The sequence below is a fragment of the Athene noctua genome, chromosome 4 (genome assembly GCF_965140245.1).
Source record: "Athene noctua chromosome 4, bAthNoc1.hap1.1, whole genome shotgun sequence".
NCBI classification, from domain to species: domain Eukaryota; kingdom Metazoa; phylum Chordata; class Aves; order Strigiformes; family Strigidae; genus Athene; species Athene noctua.
Window position 1 is genome coordinate 52,060,444 of NC_134040.1, and position 16,556 is coordinate 52,076,999.

At 39.4% G+C, this 16,556-nt stretch overlaps 1 protein-coding gene across 2 annotated transcripts in view; it reads right to left on the minus strand.

Moving 5' to 3' along the window:
- The window catches only part of ANTXR2 (ANTXR cell adhesion molecule 2), a 119,540-nt gene that overhangs the window by 97,409 nt on the left and 5,575 nt on the right, over nt 1-16,556 (minus strand). For both annotated transcript variants that reach the window (XM_074905363.1, XM_074905362.1), the window contains exons 4-7: nt 11,126-11,207; nt 9,998-10,105; nt 9,833-9,901; nt 8,922-9,002 (exon numbers count right to left, since the gene is read on the minus strand). In XM_074905363.1, coding sequence (XP_074761464.1) covers nt 8,922-9,002; nt 9,833-9,901; nt 9,998-10,105; nt 11,126-11,207 — 340 coding nt within the window. The remainder of the gene's footprint in view (nt 1-8,921; nt 9,003-9,832; nt 9,902-9,997; nt 10,106-11,125; nt 11,208-16,556) is intronic.

Below are 16,556 nucleotides of genomic sequence, written 5' to 3' on the forward strand. Positions count from 1 at the left end.
GTACTACTGGCAGCTTTATTCCTGATTTTGGGTTTTTTTTCTGTAACTTTTTTTTTGCACTCTTGCTGAGGTAGTAAAAAAGAAATTAAAGTAAAGCAGGAGGTGTTTAATTGGTATAATGGGCTCATTTGCTATTTTGGGGTTTTGCCGTGGAGAACAAAATGCTGCCTGTCCATAGATCAGTATTTTTCATACTGAATTCATTGAAACTTACAGCATGTAAAAGTGAACGTGTGAAATCAGACTGGTGAAAAACTTGGACTGTACTTATGCTGGTATCATTACAGGTTTCTCTCATTCACAAGTTTTTGGGTTTTTTTACCTGAATAGGAGCTGTGCCCCCTTACACTGTGGTAGAGTTAAGTCTTAAGGATAAAGACCTGGAGTAAGTTACAAGAGAAAATGAATGTAAGTAGAGCCCTTGGTTTCTGTGATTACACCTCAGTAACTTTAATTATACTCAGGATCTTTAAGTTACCTTCGCAGCACACCTTAGGCTCTAGACAGGCCAGCTTCTTCATACAGCAACTAATGTTTAAACTCCCTGAAGTTAATTGCTTTTCTCCAAAGTGAAATCTTTCATTCTTTCAGAAAGTGCCACAAGGTCAGTGTTGTTATAATCTGAATTTAATGAAAAAAATAGTATTTTAAAAAAACCAACCCCAAAACATGGGATCCATTTGCAAAATGAAACTCCATACTGTACCAATGGGGCAGTCCCACAACATGTGTCTCAGCTGTGTTAAAGCAAGCCCTATCATTTCCCATTTTTTTCCTGGTGATAATCTGTATGGAAAGCAATAAGACAACAGGATGACCTCACACTAAATAAAAGACAATCAATTCAAAATAACTTGGAATGAAACACATGCTTTCATAAGAAACACCATTTTGAGCTTCTCTCCAATGAAGTCACAGCAAAGGAACTACAGCACTTAACACCTAATGGGATCTACCTCTGCTGCCAAACATCTGTGCTCTTAACTACAACTCAGCTGCCAATTTCAGCCTACTTCCTGATGCTGCTCAGCAGTGCCTTAGACAAAGAGCAAGGGTAAAGGGGGTGTGAGAAAGGTTGCCATCCTGTCCCCCATCTAAATGAAAAAAATCCCCGAGACATATGGTCTTGCATAAAATAACCATCAGAGAGAAGCCTGGTGCAGTGTCAGGTTAGTGAGAATATTCTAATTACGTAATGTCTAAGCAGTCCCTCATTTGCAGTCATTGAGTAAACCAAATGTAGACGACAAAACTGTGGGTTATAAGAGATGTGTATTTTTAACAGCATCAGAACCTTTACTCCCAAATTACTAAAAACAACCCTAAACCCATTACTTATCAAGTGATGTAGATAAGAATCAAGACAAACTGTTACTTTCTGTAACAGGAAAAAAAGTTGTTTTGGCTATTTATTTTTTTTTTAATTAGTAAGGAAAACGTGGCTCAAAAACTTATCACAAAGGAAACACTAGATTTCATTTGGACTTGTTAGTGCTTAATTTTTAAGCAGTTTTACAGCATCTCTTATGTAACAGAACTGATAGTCATGCAGGGATAGCTGACAAGTCAAATCCAAATCACAAGGCACATCCATGCTCACACAAACTGGAACCATGTCAGTTACACTGCTGGCTTATCAAGCTCTCTGTTCTCCAGGAGAACATTATATGGTTTGTAATATGTCAGAGAATGTCAAATTAAGGGCTGCACAGCAGTGAAGGGTAGAGCAGAAAGGATTCTATTCCAGGCCATTGATTCCTTTTAACAACTACATGCAGTAATTCCCAAAACTATCTACTCAGTCTCAATCACATGGAAAACATAGCACAATGTTAGTTCTAAACCTTGCACCTTGTGCAGCTTGAATATTAGACCATCCAAGGGGATTGAAGAAGAGGGCTGATTTAATCAGAATAATTCTTTTAATGATAACTTGTTGCATTTCTTCTCCCCCCACCTCCTTAAATATTTAATAGTTCGCTTCCTGGATTCCCAGTGCATAAACTGAGCATATTTTCTTCCTACAGGAAATGATCCAATTAAGTTGATGTATAATTGATAATGAACTGTTTAAGCTGATTTTGCTCTTGGAAAATCTTAACAGCATGCAGTCAGTTGGCTGACCCTCCTCCCCTCATCTGCAGCTGAGGGACATCATTTAAGGAGAAAGGAGGGAGCAGACTAAGCGTACTCAAAGTAAGATAGACTAGGGAGGAATTTCAGCTCTAGTGAACTGAGCTGGCTCAGGGCAGAAGTATCAACTACTTCAAAATAATGTAGTCCCTGATTATTACTCAATAACCAAGTTGCTCGTGACTCGGCCACTGAGACAGAAGCAGCTTAGACAGAGTAGGCTCAGTAAACATTCACATTAGAGGTATTGTGCATTTACCAGAATGTCTAACCTTGGAGCACTAACTGTTGCAGTTAAGTTTCCTGCTCTCCATAAATAGAAACTCTGCAGATCTGTCTTGTTGCCTTATAGCAGGTAACAGTGGGGGATGTTGACTGACTCGTATGAGTTTAATAACTCATTACCATTTCGCTGCAAGAGCCAGGTCAGACCAAGGAAGTGCTGCTGATAGCATACCTAGTGCAGCTGTCAGATTTACAGAGAGAGGTTGGAGCACATTTTTCTGAAGACACTTCAATCAGTTTTACGAACCTGAGGCCTAAAACTTTTCTTCATATAAAATAGCTCTTGCCCACCTCAACACTGCCACTTGATGAACTTTGTTCTTTTCCCACTTCTGACACCAACTCACTGTCCAACATGGGTCGCTTACCGCTGCACTGCTGCGTTTACCTCAGCCCTGCTGACTTTTTTGTTAGACTGTAAGGCATACAGGTACAGGTCTGCTTTTCACTGAGTCTTGTCAACAGCCTGTGTGGCCCCTCTCTCTCCTGAGACAGTGGGGTACAAGTGTAGTGACAATGACTGTCACCACATTCAAGATGAGAAGTAACTAGTCAGGTATTGAGAGCTATTGAGTGTGCCACTGCCACATACACTTTATGCAGTGATTCCCATCGGGCCCCACTGATCTGGCCGTTGCCAATCCATGTAACTTAAATGTAGGAATGCTCTGCCATGCACAGTTTTTGATACACCAACTATCTAACAGAAATGGAAATCCCCTGGATGTTCAATAGATATCCTTCACTGTTGCACAAATGAATCTGAATGCTAGAGGGATTTTGCTGACTGTTCTTTACAACCAGAGCAGACTTCCCTCTATCATCAACAAGAGTTTTACTGGAAAGAATTTTTACCATTAGGGAGTAAGATTTTTATAGCACTATCTGCTTATTCCGCTTTAGCAAGAGTCTACCGCTTTAGCAGGAGTCTGCCACTGGGTACATTATGAATATATTTCTTTTAAAAACCCTGGATGCATTTAATCCTTTATTCAATTTTACTGTTCCTAGGTACATTCATTTGGCTGATTCTAAGTAACTCCAGCCTTGGAGTTTACATCCTACAAACAGTGAGGTCTCCTCTCCCCAGGTTACCCTTTCACCAAGAGGTGGATTACTTGAGTAGCTACTGAGAAACCTCATCATGTAGGGTAAGGTACCACACAGCAAGCGGTGCTACTTTCAGTGCAGGCATTTTCTCAGAAAAAGTACTACTGATGTATGTATTACTCTATTCTTCCAAGAATCACTTCTTTCTGTTGTACTGTCCCTTTCCCCTCACAGTTACACTGTTAGCTAACCTTCTCCCAGTTTTTGTTAATAAATTTGTGCCATGAGATCTGTAGAGCTGAACTGTGGAGTAGTCCAGGTAGAGCCGTGGGGGCTGTCCACAGGCGATTAGTAGTTTGCTCTACTGTGTCCTGTCTCTCCATACCTGTACTGACATTCAAGACTTAGCGAAGTCTCTTACATTATTACAATATTATCTATGAATTTGCAACTTTTCTTGGACAAACTTACAACTTTATGCTAAGAGTTAGGGGTTTTTCCTTGAGGGGCTCAGCCAACTTGAAGACAATTTAGCTAGAATTTAAAATGTTCTATGTGATGCAACTGCTCAGCTTGCGTGTCTTGATCAATTTTTTTCGTCCAGTATGTTTAAGGGTGGTTTTCTCATATAAAATGAACCATTCAAAACTAAGCACCTTCCAAATGAACAAGCAAAACGAGAGCTTAACAGTTCTATTTTTCTAATCCTTTTCAGGTAGAATTCTTAAGAAATTGTGTAACACTTAAAGATAAAACAATTCTGGACTGAACTTCTTTTAAACTGACTACTTCCTCTTAACTTCTGCATCTATCAGTTCCTGTAGTCTTATCTGGTAAGTTTCTGTGGGGTTTCTTAAGTACAAAATACATTTTAACTTCCTGTATTAAGTGCTGCCAACTCACTTTAGTATAAAAATGTGTTTAAGCCTACTTAGAACTGTCATACACTCTAATAATGTTACTAAAGTGAGCTCTATTAATGTAACTTTTAAAGGCACAAGCCTTGTCCAATTCTGCCTGCAGAGACAACCAGACAACTTTCACTCACAAATCAGTAGGACTTGTGTTTGCTTAAGCGAAAGGGGATGCAGGGATCTTCCACTGGTTTTGTTCTTCAGAACATGGCACATAAAAGCGATTCAGATTTGCTGAGCTGTGCAAACCACATGCACAGAAATGTGCTACAGAAGTGGGCAAAACATCAAAAAATTGCAGGAAAAATTGGAAATAAAACATCATACTGATTTACAGTAGAGTGTTATGGGAACATTACAGAAAATTCAGCCTTATGAAAGATATTGTTTTGTCTAAAGACTCTACATGTTTGATTTAAGTGGTAGCAGCAGCTTGGCTGCCAGCTCTTTAACTTAATTGCTTCTTCTCATTATTCCTCCATTCAGCGTCTCATAAGTGATCAAATAGTTAATATGAGCAGTGTTCAGAATGGTAACATTTCCTGCTTCTATGAATATAAACATCTTCTGCTCCCCTCCTCGTCAGGGAGTCCAATACTGGTTTTTGCATTATGGAGAAGAGTTTACCTGATGTCTGAGATACTATCAAAACTCTCTCAAGGCTATCAGCCACACAATCTATAGTCACCTTGCAGAAATGGGTCCCTTAGGGAAATTGAGTCTGACTGAGCTATTTAATAAGCACAAAGTCTCCACAGTTTCTCCTGATGAAAGTGCTTGTTCAGGCCCACATCTGGTTAGATGCAAGTGAGGCACACTTGAGTTAGCTTGCTTACAGACTGCTTGCTTACAGCTCAGTACCCTTGTATCAAGACATGTGCTCTCATCAACACTCCCCCAAAGCCAGGTAGGAAGATGTTATGACAGATGGACTCAGATCTAACAATGTAAATGATAAATTCCCAGATGGTTCTTTAACAAATGGGTTTAAAAAAAGGCACTATAAATCATATATAGGTAAGGAAGGGAAAGAAGAATAGGTTTCATTTTCTTACATAGCACTGAACTGTCACATGGTGATATAAACTGTGCACTCTCAAACCCTTACACTTCACAATGCTATGGCTTGCTCATGAGGCCACACTCCATGTAATTATCAGTCAAACTACATCAGTAAACTGTTCCTGATAGCATAATAACTTGCCTTCAGCATTTTTCTTTTAATCTCTAGACTTTTGCTTACATTTATTGGCCCTGACAATGCTCTTTAGTTACTACTTTGTAAAGTTAGATATCGGCAATGCCAGAAGAGCTGGAAACTTCACAAAAGAGTCACCGCTTCAGTCTGCGCAGTTTTGAATCAGTTGATATTAGTCAACAGAAACACAACACAGCATGGTGGTGCTTAAATCCTTACTCACTTCACTGGCATTTTATCTGAACTAAGAAGATGATCAAAAGGCAATGCAAGCTTTTCAACATCTGACCTAGGTTTTCTCTAAATGCTATTCTCAACTATCTTGAATGTTAATCCCTGGCCATGATTAGATGTATTTTGTGTATTTGTCCAAAGAAAATAAATTGGAGTAACTCAGACTTCAAACACCTTCAGAGCAGGTACTAACTGATAGTCTATGATAAAACTTTTTCTCCATCAACAAATTAACTGTTCAGCTCTCCTGGAATCTGCTACAAGTATAACAACGTAGCAGCCAAAAAATTTCACAGCTGAGTTCCATAGAGACAAAAGTAGTAGACACTTTAAACAGCTCCACTGATCAATCCTACTAAACAGTTTTGTGTTGTAGTTTTTGCTTGAGGGTTTTAGTTGCCGGGTCATTGCCGTTTCTGTAAAAAGTGTATTTTTTCTAAACAAGAAGTGTTCAACAATGTTCATTGTGCACAACTTGCACCTTCAACATCACACTTTGAGCAATACTTCTGCATGTTTGTGATGTGGCTATTTAATTTTTGTCTGTTTTGAAATTAGCTTTCCCTTGTGAGTGTCTCTTTGAGCCTGCATTCTCTAGCTAACTTGCAAACTGAAATGGGTGTATAATTGTGCATAAAAAGGAAAACTGTGACTATTTGATATTCAATTAGATCTTATCAATTTTATAATAGAATTAGAATGGTCCCAATAAGTCGAAAGCCATTCAAAGAAAGAAAACTGAGTTATAACTGCAGCATACCAAAAAAATCCTAATACAGCTACCACACATGCATTTAAAAAAATACACCCCAAAAACCCCAAAACAAAACAAAAATGCTATCTACTTCCATCCATGTGCTGTGGTAAAACAGGGACACTGGCATGGTATCATTCTCCCACTGCTTCCAACAAATACATTTAATGTCCTTACTAGAGAAAAGGAGACTGTCACATGCTTTGACAGCTAAATGAAACTCTAGTTAGATTCAATGCTTTTCAGAAAGCTGTAAACAATACTACAAAAGCTATCAGGAGCTATCAAATCACTAGCACTGTTTTTGTTTGACCCTTCATCCCAACAAATGAGACTGACACAAGTAAGGCTGAAGTCAGTTGATACGTTTCCTATCAGAAAGGCCTTCTCATGTTCCTTTATTTGCCAACAAAAACATTTTCCACCACCCTGACAGCCACGTTATAAGACTCTTTTTACGGACAGAAATATGCAGTAAGCCAAGTTTTGAAATGTCTATTCCAGCTGCAGTCTGTTAAATAAAACCCTGAACAATTCAGGAGTTCAGTCAGTTTAAAGGAGCAGACAACACATATAAGCTGCAGAACAGTGTACTTGAAGTTTGCTTTTTCTGTACAGTCCCTGTCAGTGCTATTACATTAAAGCAAGGTGCTTCCATTACGTGTGTCTCTTCTTGCTCTACAGCTGTGATATGCACAAATATGGGATTTTCACACTCAGATTTTTCACATGTGCCAGAAGAAGCTGGATTGAGGTTTGTGCAAACACCATCTGCCAAATCTTATCAGAAAAGCCTCCCTCACTCTGTCCACAAAGAAGTGAAGATGCTTGAAATCTTCTGGGAGGTATAAAACAGGCAGACTGGCACTGCTAAGAGCCAGAGACTTCCCAAAAATACCTTGGCTGGGAATGGGGGATAATGAGACAACCTACAGGTTATGCCAATCTTCCGTCTGTTTGAATTACATACTCCTCAAGCTTAGCTCTTCAGGAATCCCAAGTGATCATACTACTGTTGTTTCCTCAAAGATCAAGAAGAGCAGAGAAACTTGACTCCTTGGAAGGGTCCAACATGCAGGTCAGTGACCCCTGTTGGAGAGGGAACTCCAAACACAAATGTCTTTAGTCCTTTATCTAGTTCTGTCTTGACATACACATTTTGAAATGCAGTATCCTTGGAAACTTAACATAATCAACTGGGGTTAAACATTCAGCTCTTACAAATAAGTCTATCACTAGTGGCTTCAATGTCACATCACTTCACACTAGCAGATTAACTGATTCTTGAAAGTCTTTAAAATGGCATAGAATGAGATTTTTAAAAAGAAGTACCACATGGGGTATACTGTCTTTTCAGAAAAATAAATGTCACTGCATGAAAAGGTTGATTATATCTCTTTAGAATGTGCAAGGAAGATTCTGAAATTACATTTATTTTAAGCAACAGGAAGGAAAATAAGTTGTTTCATTATGACATTAACTTCCACAAAAAACACACTATTCAAGGGAAGTGATAAATTCATGACTGCATAATATCCTGTGTGTGAGTATATCATCTTTACTAAAAAAAAGAAAGGAAAGGGAAATGAATTATAGTGGGACTTCTCTCAGAAAAAAAGGATTTAATTATTGGATTTGACTTGACTTTTGACTGTAAGCTTTTTTCCATTGTGCTGCCTACATGCAGCAGCAGCACTGTTAACCTTGCATAAAACACACAGCCTTCAGTTTAAGATGAGGCAAATAAATCAGGTCCCCACAACCAAAGGTGTCTTCTTGACACACAGTTGAAATACTGTCAAGCCACTGATCACAACCAAAATGTTCCTCTTGTTTTGATCCCTTCTTGCAAATCAGAGTCATCTGTTGAATGGCCTCATCTCACTGATGGGAGTTTCTCAAGGAACTGAAAGTCTTATCACTTACCAGGAAAACAAGTGATTAAAGTCAAGGCTAGAGTGTGTATTTAGAATGCTTCTCTGTATGCAAAGATTTGGGCAATTCCTAAATTGCACTAATTCCTAATGATTTTAACCAGTTGTTTTTAACTCTCCTGGAGTAACAGTCTCATTTTTTTTCAGACTAAACCTATAGCAGCCATTCCTCAATACATCCCCCTCAAACTCACCACACTTGTATGCAGCCCTCAAACTCCGTACGAAGTCTGAACATGAATAATTGCAGGAGTGGAAGGCAGTGTTAATTTACAGAACTGCATCTCTAAGATAAGGCAGAGAAAACTTAATATATTGCAACTACTGGTTTAGGAACCAATTCTGCCTGGAAAAGTAAGTGGGACTGGAGAGTATGCTGTAATTTTGAGGAAATGTTAAGATTATTGCCTGATACTCACAGAATTGATTATCCCCTTAAGTGCTTGGAATCCTCCAGTGACAGGGAAGACTTGCTCTTTTGTGTCAGCAATTTTTTCAAGCTTTGGAGAGAAAATGCATGCAAACACATCAATCATTTGGCAAACTAAATTCATCACACTGCTTTTCACCCTTAAAATGTAAATGGATGTCTAAAAACTATTCCCATCAACTCTGCAAAGAGAAGGAAAATTTTGAGTTTCCTCACAGCTAACTATGACTTTTCTAAATGGGAAGACTTATTACAATCCACTGCAGCTAACAAAATGGTATAATGGCTAGCCATCACATCAAACCACCACACTAAAGAAGTCTTTTAGGGCCTGTATCTTGGCAGTGGTTTTGTAACTCTTTCCAGAATTACCTTCTCTGTTTGCTCTGCCTTCCATTAAAACACCTTTCTATGCACCTTCTATAGTAAAGTGTCTTTTGTATACTTCTCCACTAGAGTCACGTACAAGAGTAGCTATGGCATTCATTAGGGCATAGAAACTCCAGAAGAGCTTTCAGTTAATGAAGGACATGGATCCTTCTTTCTTTTTCTTATCCCAAGGCTGTTATATACATTGTTTGAAGATTGTCTATAGCTACCCTGTTCATATGACCTGTAGCCTAATCTGGTGGCCACCTTAATGAAAGCGGTTTTGCCTGCATCCTTTCCTGCTGGCAGCTACCAGTTAGCAAGGGTATTTCAGACAGGTCTTCTCAGCAATGAAAGTCATGCCCACACATTCTATTTATGTCTGTGTACACATCTGGGTATCTGCTTCCTGAGCCAGAGAAGACATTATTATACTGCTTCATGTAAGTCAAATTCATTTCTATATTACTTAACTGTATAAAACCCCGTGACAAGGTACTGCCTAGTAATCTAAAATAATAACATCCTTACCTGTTCTTGTACAAAATCAAGTACACCAACACAGTAAACTCTAGCTCCCAGCTCTCTGGATTTCTTTGCCTGCCCAGAATAGAACAGATGAATAAGCATTTTTTTATTCAACATGCAGCACCCAAACTCTTCAGAATATAACATGCATTTTCACCTAGTGCTTACCTCCTTCTCTGCATACAAGGGAATCTGACCATCAAGCTTGCCATCTGTCAATGCAATGATGATACTAGAAAACCTTGAGGCTCTTTGCTCCGCAATTTGCACGTTGGCCTGAAAACAAAAAATATTTATCTAGCTTAAAATTACACCTGAACTTTCAAAGAAGATGCATCTTCTAAGAGAAGATAGCATCTGAAACAATGCTCAGCCTCATCTTCAAACCCATCTCTCGTGACAACCCTTTGCCTCTCTAACTCACTACTAACAAGGAAATTATTCATCAGTATTTTCCAGTCACCAGTGAGCCCATTTCCAAAGTGCTGGGGTTACTAACTGATCAACCCTTGGAAACACTTGATTTTTTTCAGGACAGATACTCTGCGTTGTGAAGTTCACTTCTCTTTAGATCCGTCATAAGGTTTCCTTTGCTGCCCCCCAAGATTTCAAATGCCAGTCAGTAGGTCCCAAGATAAAAAAAGAATGGCTTAAAACTAAATTCTTCATTTAAATGGCAAAAAACCTCTGCTTACCCAGCTTTTCAGCCCACAGATCACAATTACAAACTTGGTTCCATAGGCATAAAGGAAGAAACTGAGTTTCTATCCATAACAGCAATAGCAAGATCCTCACCTTCAGGGCCTGAGTCTTTCAACAAAATTGCAAAGTATGCTTTAACTATATGTCTCAAAAAATATAACCAGTTGGGAACACCATAATTAAGACAGTTCAAAATTAAGACCATGAAAATACTGATCTCTGCTGTAAACTCTCCATAAGCACGTGCTCTAGAAGGCACTGTTAAGACTCACAGTCCTACAAAGCTGTGTGTGACTATTTACCATGTAATTGGTATGCTGTGTTAGCTGTTAAATTCACGACAAAGAACCACTCTCTACTGTGAAGGATCAAGTTAAAGAAATTCCATATGGCAATTTTCTGTGATGGCTAATCTTCTGCATGGGATTTGCATAGTATCTGGACAATCTTGGGGCCACTTAGGAAACCAGAAAGATTCAAGTGCAACAGACTGAGGCATACAATCAAACCATTTATGTTACAGGTTGTTGCTGCTGTTATCCAGAGGGTGAGAATGGAGAATATTTTGATTGCAAGAAGATGACTAAAACCTACCTGTTTTAATCCTTCATGTATGTATGTGTCACCTGCTGGTTTTACCTCCTCCAAATCTTTAAGACCTTTCTTGATTTTCTCTCTGAAAAGAAAACGGTAAAAGACTGTTAGCATGATTTGAAGTGGGGAAAAGGGTTAGTTTATTGATGGAAAAATTAGTATTTGTCATAAAGGAGATCTGAAATTAAAATCTGTAAAATATAACTTTTAGCTGAGGTACCATGTGGAGGCAGATTTTGTATTCACAACGGAAGCAGCATTGTGGTAACAGATATTTTAGACCTAAATAACACAGTATGCCTCAGTGTGTCACAAGAGCTAGAATCAAGTGAAATGTTTCAGACAGAGCAGATATTGCAAAGAAATGGCAAAGCCTCAGCGTTAAACAGCCCAGCTGAAATTCTGTTACATTAAACCTACTTTAGTCAATTAAACCAACTTCAATTCCAACACCACTGCAATTAAAAAAGAAATTCCCTAAAACAGCAGTTCTATCTCTAGAGAAATTTTCCAGGTCAATATGCAAGTATTTAATGGGGTAGGACACAACTACAATCATTAAAATCTTCTCCCTTAAAAAATAAGCATCGATACGCAAACAGCATTTGCAAGACACCTCTTGCATCCAAGGAAAGGGACTAGTATTAAGGATAGATTTTTAAATTTTCAGCTGTCACTACCTTTCTGTGTGACCTCTGACAAGTCCTCACACTTAGACAGTTTACTTATATTTAACAGAAGGGTAAGGTTGAGCTGTGATTTCTCATGGGCCTTTAAATACATCCATCTTTGACTGTGAGATGCTCACTAAACTATGATGATAAGACTGGAGAAGCTGCTAGGTAGCACAAGAGAAATTATTTCCAGTTAAATCAGTATGAGTGGGGAAAAAAAGGCATAGACTTTACTGAAAGAATCAAATCTGGAAATTTTTAATTCCTATGCAAGCAAAGTTCCAGTGAAGGCCACAGAAAGTTGTGCTAGGAAAGGACAAGTGAAAACTAAGTAGGGACAAAATTTGGGCCACAATATATAGAACACTACAACAAACATAGGTAACAAAAGAGGAAACCAGCAGGGGTGAGGAGATGGAAGGAAAATACTTTGCAGGATGCGCAAAAGCTTTCCTTAGGGCAAACAAAATGAGAAAGAATGCATATGCCGCTCTGCCTGAATGCCACCCACTAGTCATTTGTTCCACTGATGGGCTTCCTCTATGTTTAGAAGCTCTGTTCCAAAGTACAATCCATAGCTGTAATAAACTCCCAATCACAGGATCAACTGATACAATTGGGGCGGGGGGAGGGGGGGGCGAGAGAGAAATGTGGCATTGAATATATGGAAGAGAACAAGTTATGTAAGATAATTCAATCTGTTTGATCCAAATATTTTACATTCAGCATCTATAGAAACAACTTGAAACTGATTATGTATGAACGCAGATTATAAACCACATACTTAGTGCTTGCCAGAAATGAGTGGCAGCACATCACAGGCGTTAGTGTTCTGCTGCCAAGAAACAAGCAGCAACTGAAGTCCCAGTTTTCTGAAACAGATTTCATTTTGCAAAAATAGCTTTTGTACAATCGGTTCAGTTTTATTTATCTAAAATGTCTTGTGACCCGGTCACAAAGAAATCTCTGGTGTTTCCAGACCTGATTACAAGGGGTTCCAGGAAAATCTTTGGCAGCAGGAGCTTTTTTAGCTGCATTTAATCAGTCACCATCTCTTTCCCTCGGGGCTCATCTGTATTAGACAGGCCCAGTCAGATGTGAACAAGCTCCACCCATGCTCCAACTTGGTCAGGTACGAGTGAGTCCTGGTCTGGATGTAACAAAGCCAATGTGCATGCAGGACTTGGGGACACAATAAATGAGCCCCACCAGGTAAGAGGAGAGGTAAGTTCAATCATGCTAAAACTCACACCCAACCAGTTTGGAGGGTGGGCACAGAAGCTTGTGTCTGCACAAATCATTCTGACAATAGGACACTCTTCAGTCAACCAGCCCTTACACTCTGAAGCCCTCATTCCCATTCTTCAGTGCTCTCAGAACTCTCCTGTCTTTAGTTTCTGCAACAGTTTTTTGTAGCCGCAAAAATTCACAGAGAAGGTCTGGTTTTAAAACTCATCAGTACTGAATTAACAGAGCTATGACCTCAGTCTGGGTGTCTGGACACTACCGCCGTACATTCAGTAACAGTGATAAAGGCTGAAGGGCCATGGGCTTCAGGGTTTAAGCCAGACAAGGGAGGAAGGTGGAAAAAGCAAAACAAAATCAGCAACTTACAGCCTGTCTGTGTTTGGGCTGAATGAGTACAAATTTAATATCTCTTCCCTATTCAGCATATGTGCTGCATCACATCTCTGTTTTTTTAGAAAAGGCACATCTAATTTTTAATAGCTACCCTGTCTGTTCTCTCTTTTAAGCTTTATAACTGCTTCAGATTAATTCTTCCAGCAGCAGCCAGACAAACACAACCATGGCTGCAAGCTCTCCATCATTTTGCTCTGTGGGTTCGTCTTAGCTAGTCTGTGAACACGGGCTGCAGGTGTAATCTCAGCCCGGCTGAGGTCAGGAGAGGAGCTTGCACCAGCATTAGACACCTCAGCTGCAGAGGGCTTGTTTGCTGTGAGGGAGGCTGTGCCAACTCTGCTGTGAGGCATACGGGCCCATCTACAAGTACTGCTCCCTGCACAGGCCAAAGTCTACACTGAGCTTGTCTTGTACTTTTAGTGCCTCCCCAAAGCAGAGCACTACAAAACTAAATTTAGAATTGAAGAGAGACGGTTTAGTAAAGAGATATTACAAAGCAGTCCAGCTTTGCAAACGACTAAAAAAAAATCAATTTAACAAAATGTAGCAACCTCTCCTTACCTGAGCACGCTCCACAATTCAGATTTACTTAGAGGTCTAAATGTAACTTGGCCTTTCCTAGCTCAAATTATCCTGAGGCAACTATCACCAGATCGCAGGAGAGGCTTCTCTGCGTAAACTCTGTTGCACCAAGCTTTTATTTAGGCAACTCGATACTGTTTTTATCACTGTTATCTCTTGCTTTAAGTAAGCTAATTGACACAATGCTAAAAACAGTGTTGTCAGTGGCCAAGTGGTCAGGCTATTGATGTTAAGACATTGCCTTGTTTCTTTGCATAGACAGGGCCACAGCCAGCACTTGCTGGCAGTGTAAGACAGGTAATCCTTCTACTGCAGCAGGATGTAGATCACACCCCGCCTTTGAGAGGTCCAACAGTAAAGCTACAGACCAGTTACAAGCCACCTTAGTTTATCAGACACAACACTGTCTTTGAGAGTAAGAACACTTAACAGAAAGGGACAATCATTTACCTTAAAGGAAACAGATGTATCTTCAACATGTACAAAGAAAGGCTTATACTTGCTAGAAAGCAAAGCATTCTTGAGGACTGAATCTTGAAAACTATTCAAATCCCTGCTTTAGGGAGAAAATTTTGTGCTTGTACATTAGTGCTGTGGAAGTTAGAATCAGCTGCAATTGTCACATAAGCTTCAGGCTGTGCTGATTCAGTTGGACAAGGGACTAGCCTTGTATGAACCGTTAATATCTATGCACTTTCAAGTAGTGGTGTTCTTAGTTCTTCTGGATGGGGGACAGTATCTTATATTCCTTTTCCATGTTGCATTCTACCTACTGAAGTGCTGGACTCTTGAATCATTTTTCAGTGTATTGAGAGTATGAGCGCTGACAGGGAAACTGTGACTTCCAATGAGCACGTATTTGTTGTCAGGAATGAGGCTGTGTGCCTGTGAAGCAACATACTTCACCTCTAACAAATAAAGGCAAACAAAATGGGTACTTTGATTCTTCTGCTAAGAAGGTAGTAAGAGGAAAACACATAAACTTGTTAGTGAAACAAAGGAGGGGAAAAAAACTGTCCTTTAACAAAAACAGGGATGGTTACATCCCTGACGAACAGCGTCACACTGGTGAAAGTAAATCCTGCACATCAGTCTCCTCAGATGCATCATTTGGAGGAGATTTTTGCTTTCTACACCTCTCAAATACTACAGAAGGCTTGGTACAATTATAATAATTATTCTGCTTAAAACTTTAGGCCTCCTGCATGGGCTCCAGATGGAAAACATGTAAGTGGCTGACTTTGCTGTACTTTATACACTCAGCAGAACATGCTCTCTGCAGATGGCTCTATTTTGGCATGCTTCTTGAACCAAAACGTTGGGTTAGCTCATGTGACCAAGGCTCAAAACACATAAATGTCTTCCTAGATTACATGTCTGTGCAAGAAAGGAATAGTCAATGCTCCACCAGACTATGGATAAGCACAGTAAGGTACATGACCCAGGTAATTCAATGTCCTATTTTTAATATATATAGTCTTCCTTTAGCTTCAACAGGAGTTTAACCTAACCAGAGTCAGCAGAGCTAGTCCTGGCCATAGACATTGGTCAAATCCTGCAGAGGCAGTTTACAGAAATCTGAAACTCTGCTGGTCAGCATACTTTGGCCAAAAGAAAACACAGGCGACACTGTGCCATATGGATGATATTCATAAGTGTATCCACTTTTCCAAACTACTTGTATTTCAAAACTAGTAGCAAAACAGGCCCAAACATGAATACACAAATCTTTGTTTACCATCTAGCATACAGTTTCCAGCTAAATCACACAGGAGAAACGTGTATCTCTAAAATGAGATCTAACTATTGTGAGAAGTCTTTTCCATCTGAGTGTTATTTTTATCCTATGTATTTACTATAGCATTGTGTGTACTGTGGTTAACAGTGACTTCTGTTTCCAGATTTAGTCACATAGCAGTGTTCATAGTCACAAAATATTTAGTCATCTGAGGGCTTCAGCACTACGGTGTGGGTTTCTTTATATCCACAGCTTTATTATGCAGTAAAAACCAGTAAGAACTTTGTGCAAACAATCAGAAGCCTAAGGCTTTCAAAACAAAAAAGACTTCCCTACTTTGAACTAACTGCTGAGAATGAATTGTGGTTTCCTGATGTTTGCAAATTAGCAAGTAAGTGAGGGGAAAAACATCCCTGCAAGTCCAAAATGCACATAAAAAAACCCCAAGGCCATAATATCCCATAATCACACACACATCCCCAAAACTGCACTGTACTTGGCATCCTCATCTTCTGTTTGGAATGATGGGAGTTAAGACATTCTATGTTGCTTTCCTCTGTTGACTGCTTTAATATTTAAAAAGACAGCTGCTCCAACTGCATCTATCCATTCTTACCTATGTACATATGGTCACAGTTACTAATGTCCGCTTCTTCATTCTCCCTGTAATCCCTCCTAAAACAATAAGGGTAGCAATTTCCTTTCCCCTACCACATTCACAAAAGCATCAGCAAACCTTACATTAAAGAAAAGTCACACAAAGGAATGTGCTAGAACTCAAGAAGGTTCTTCCCAA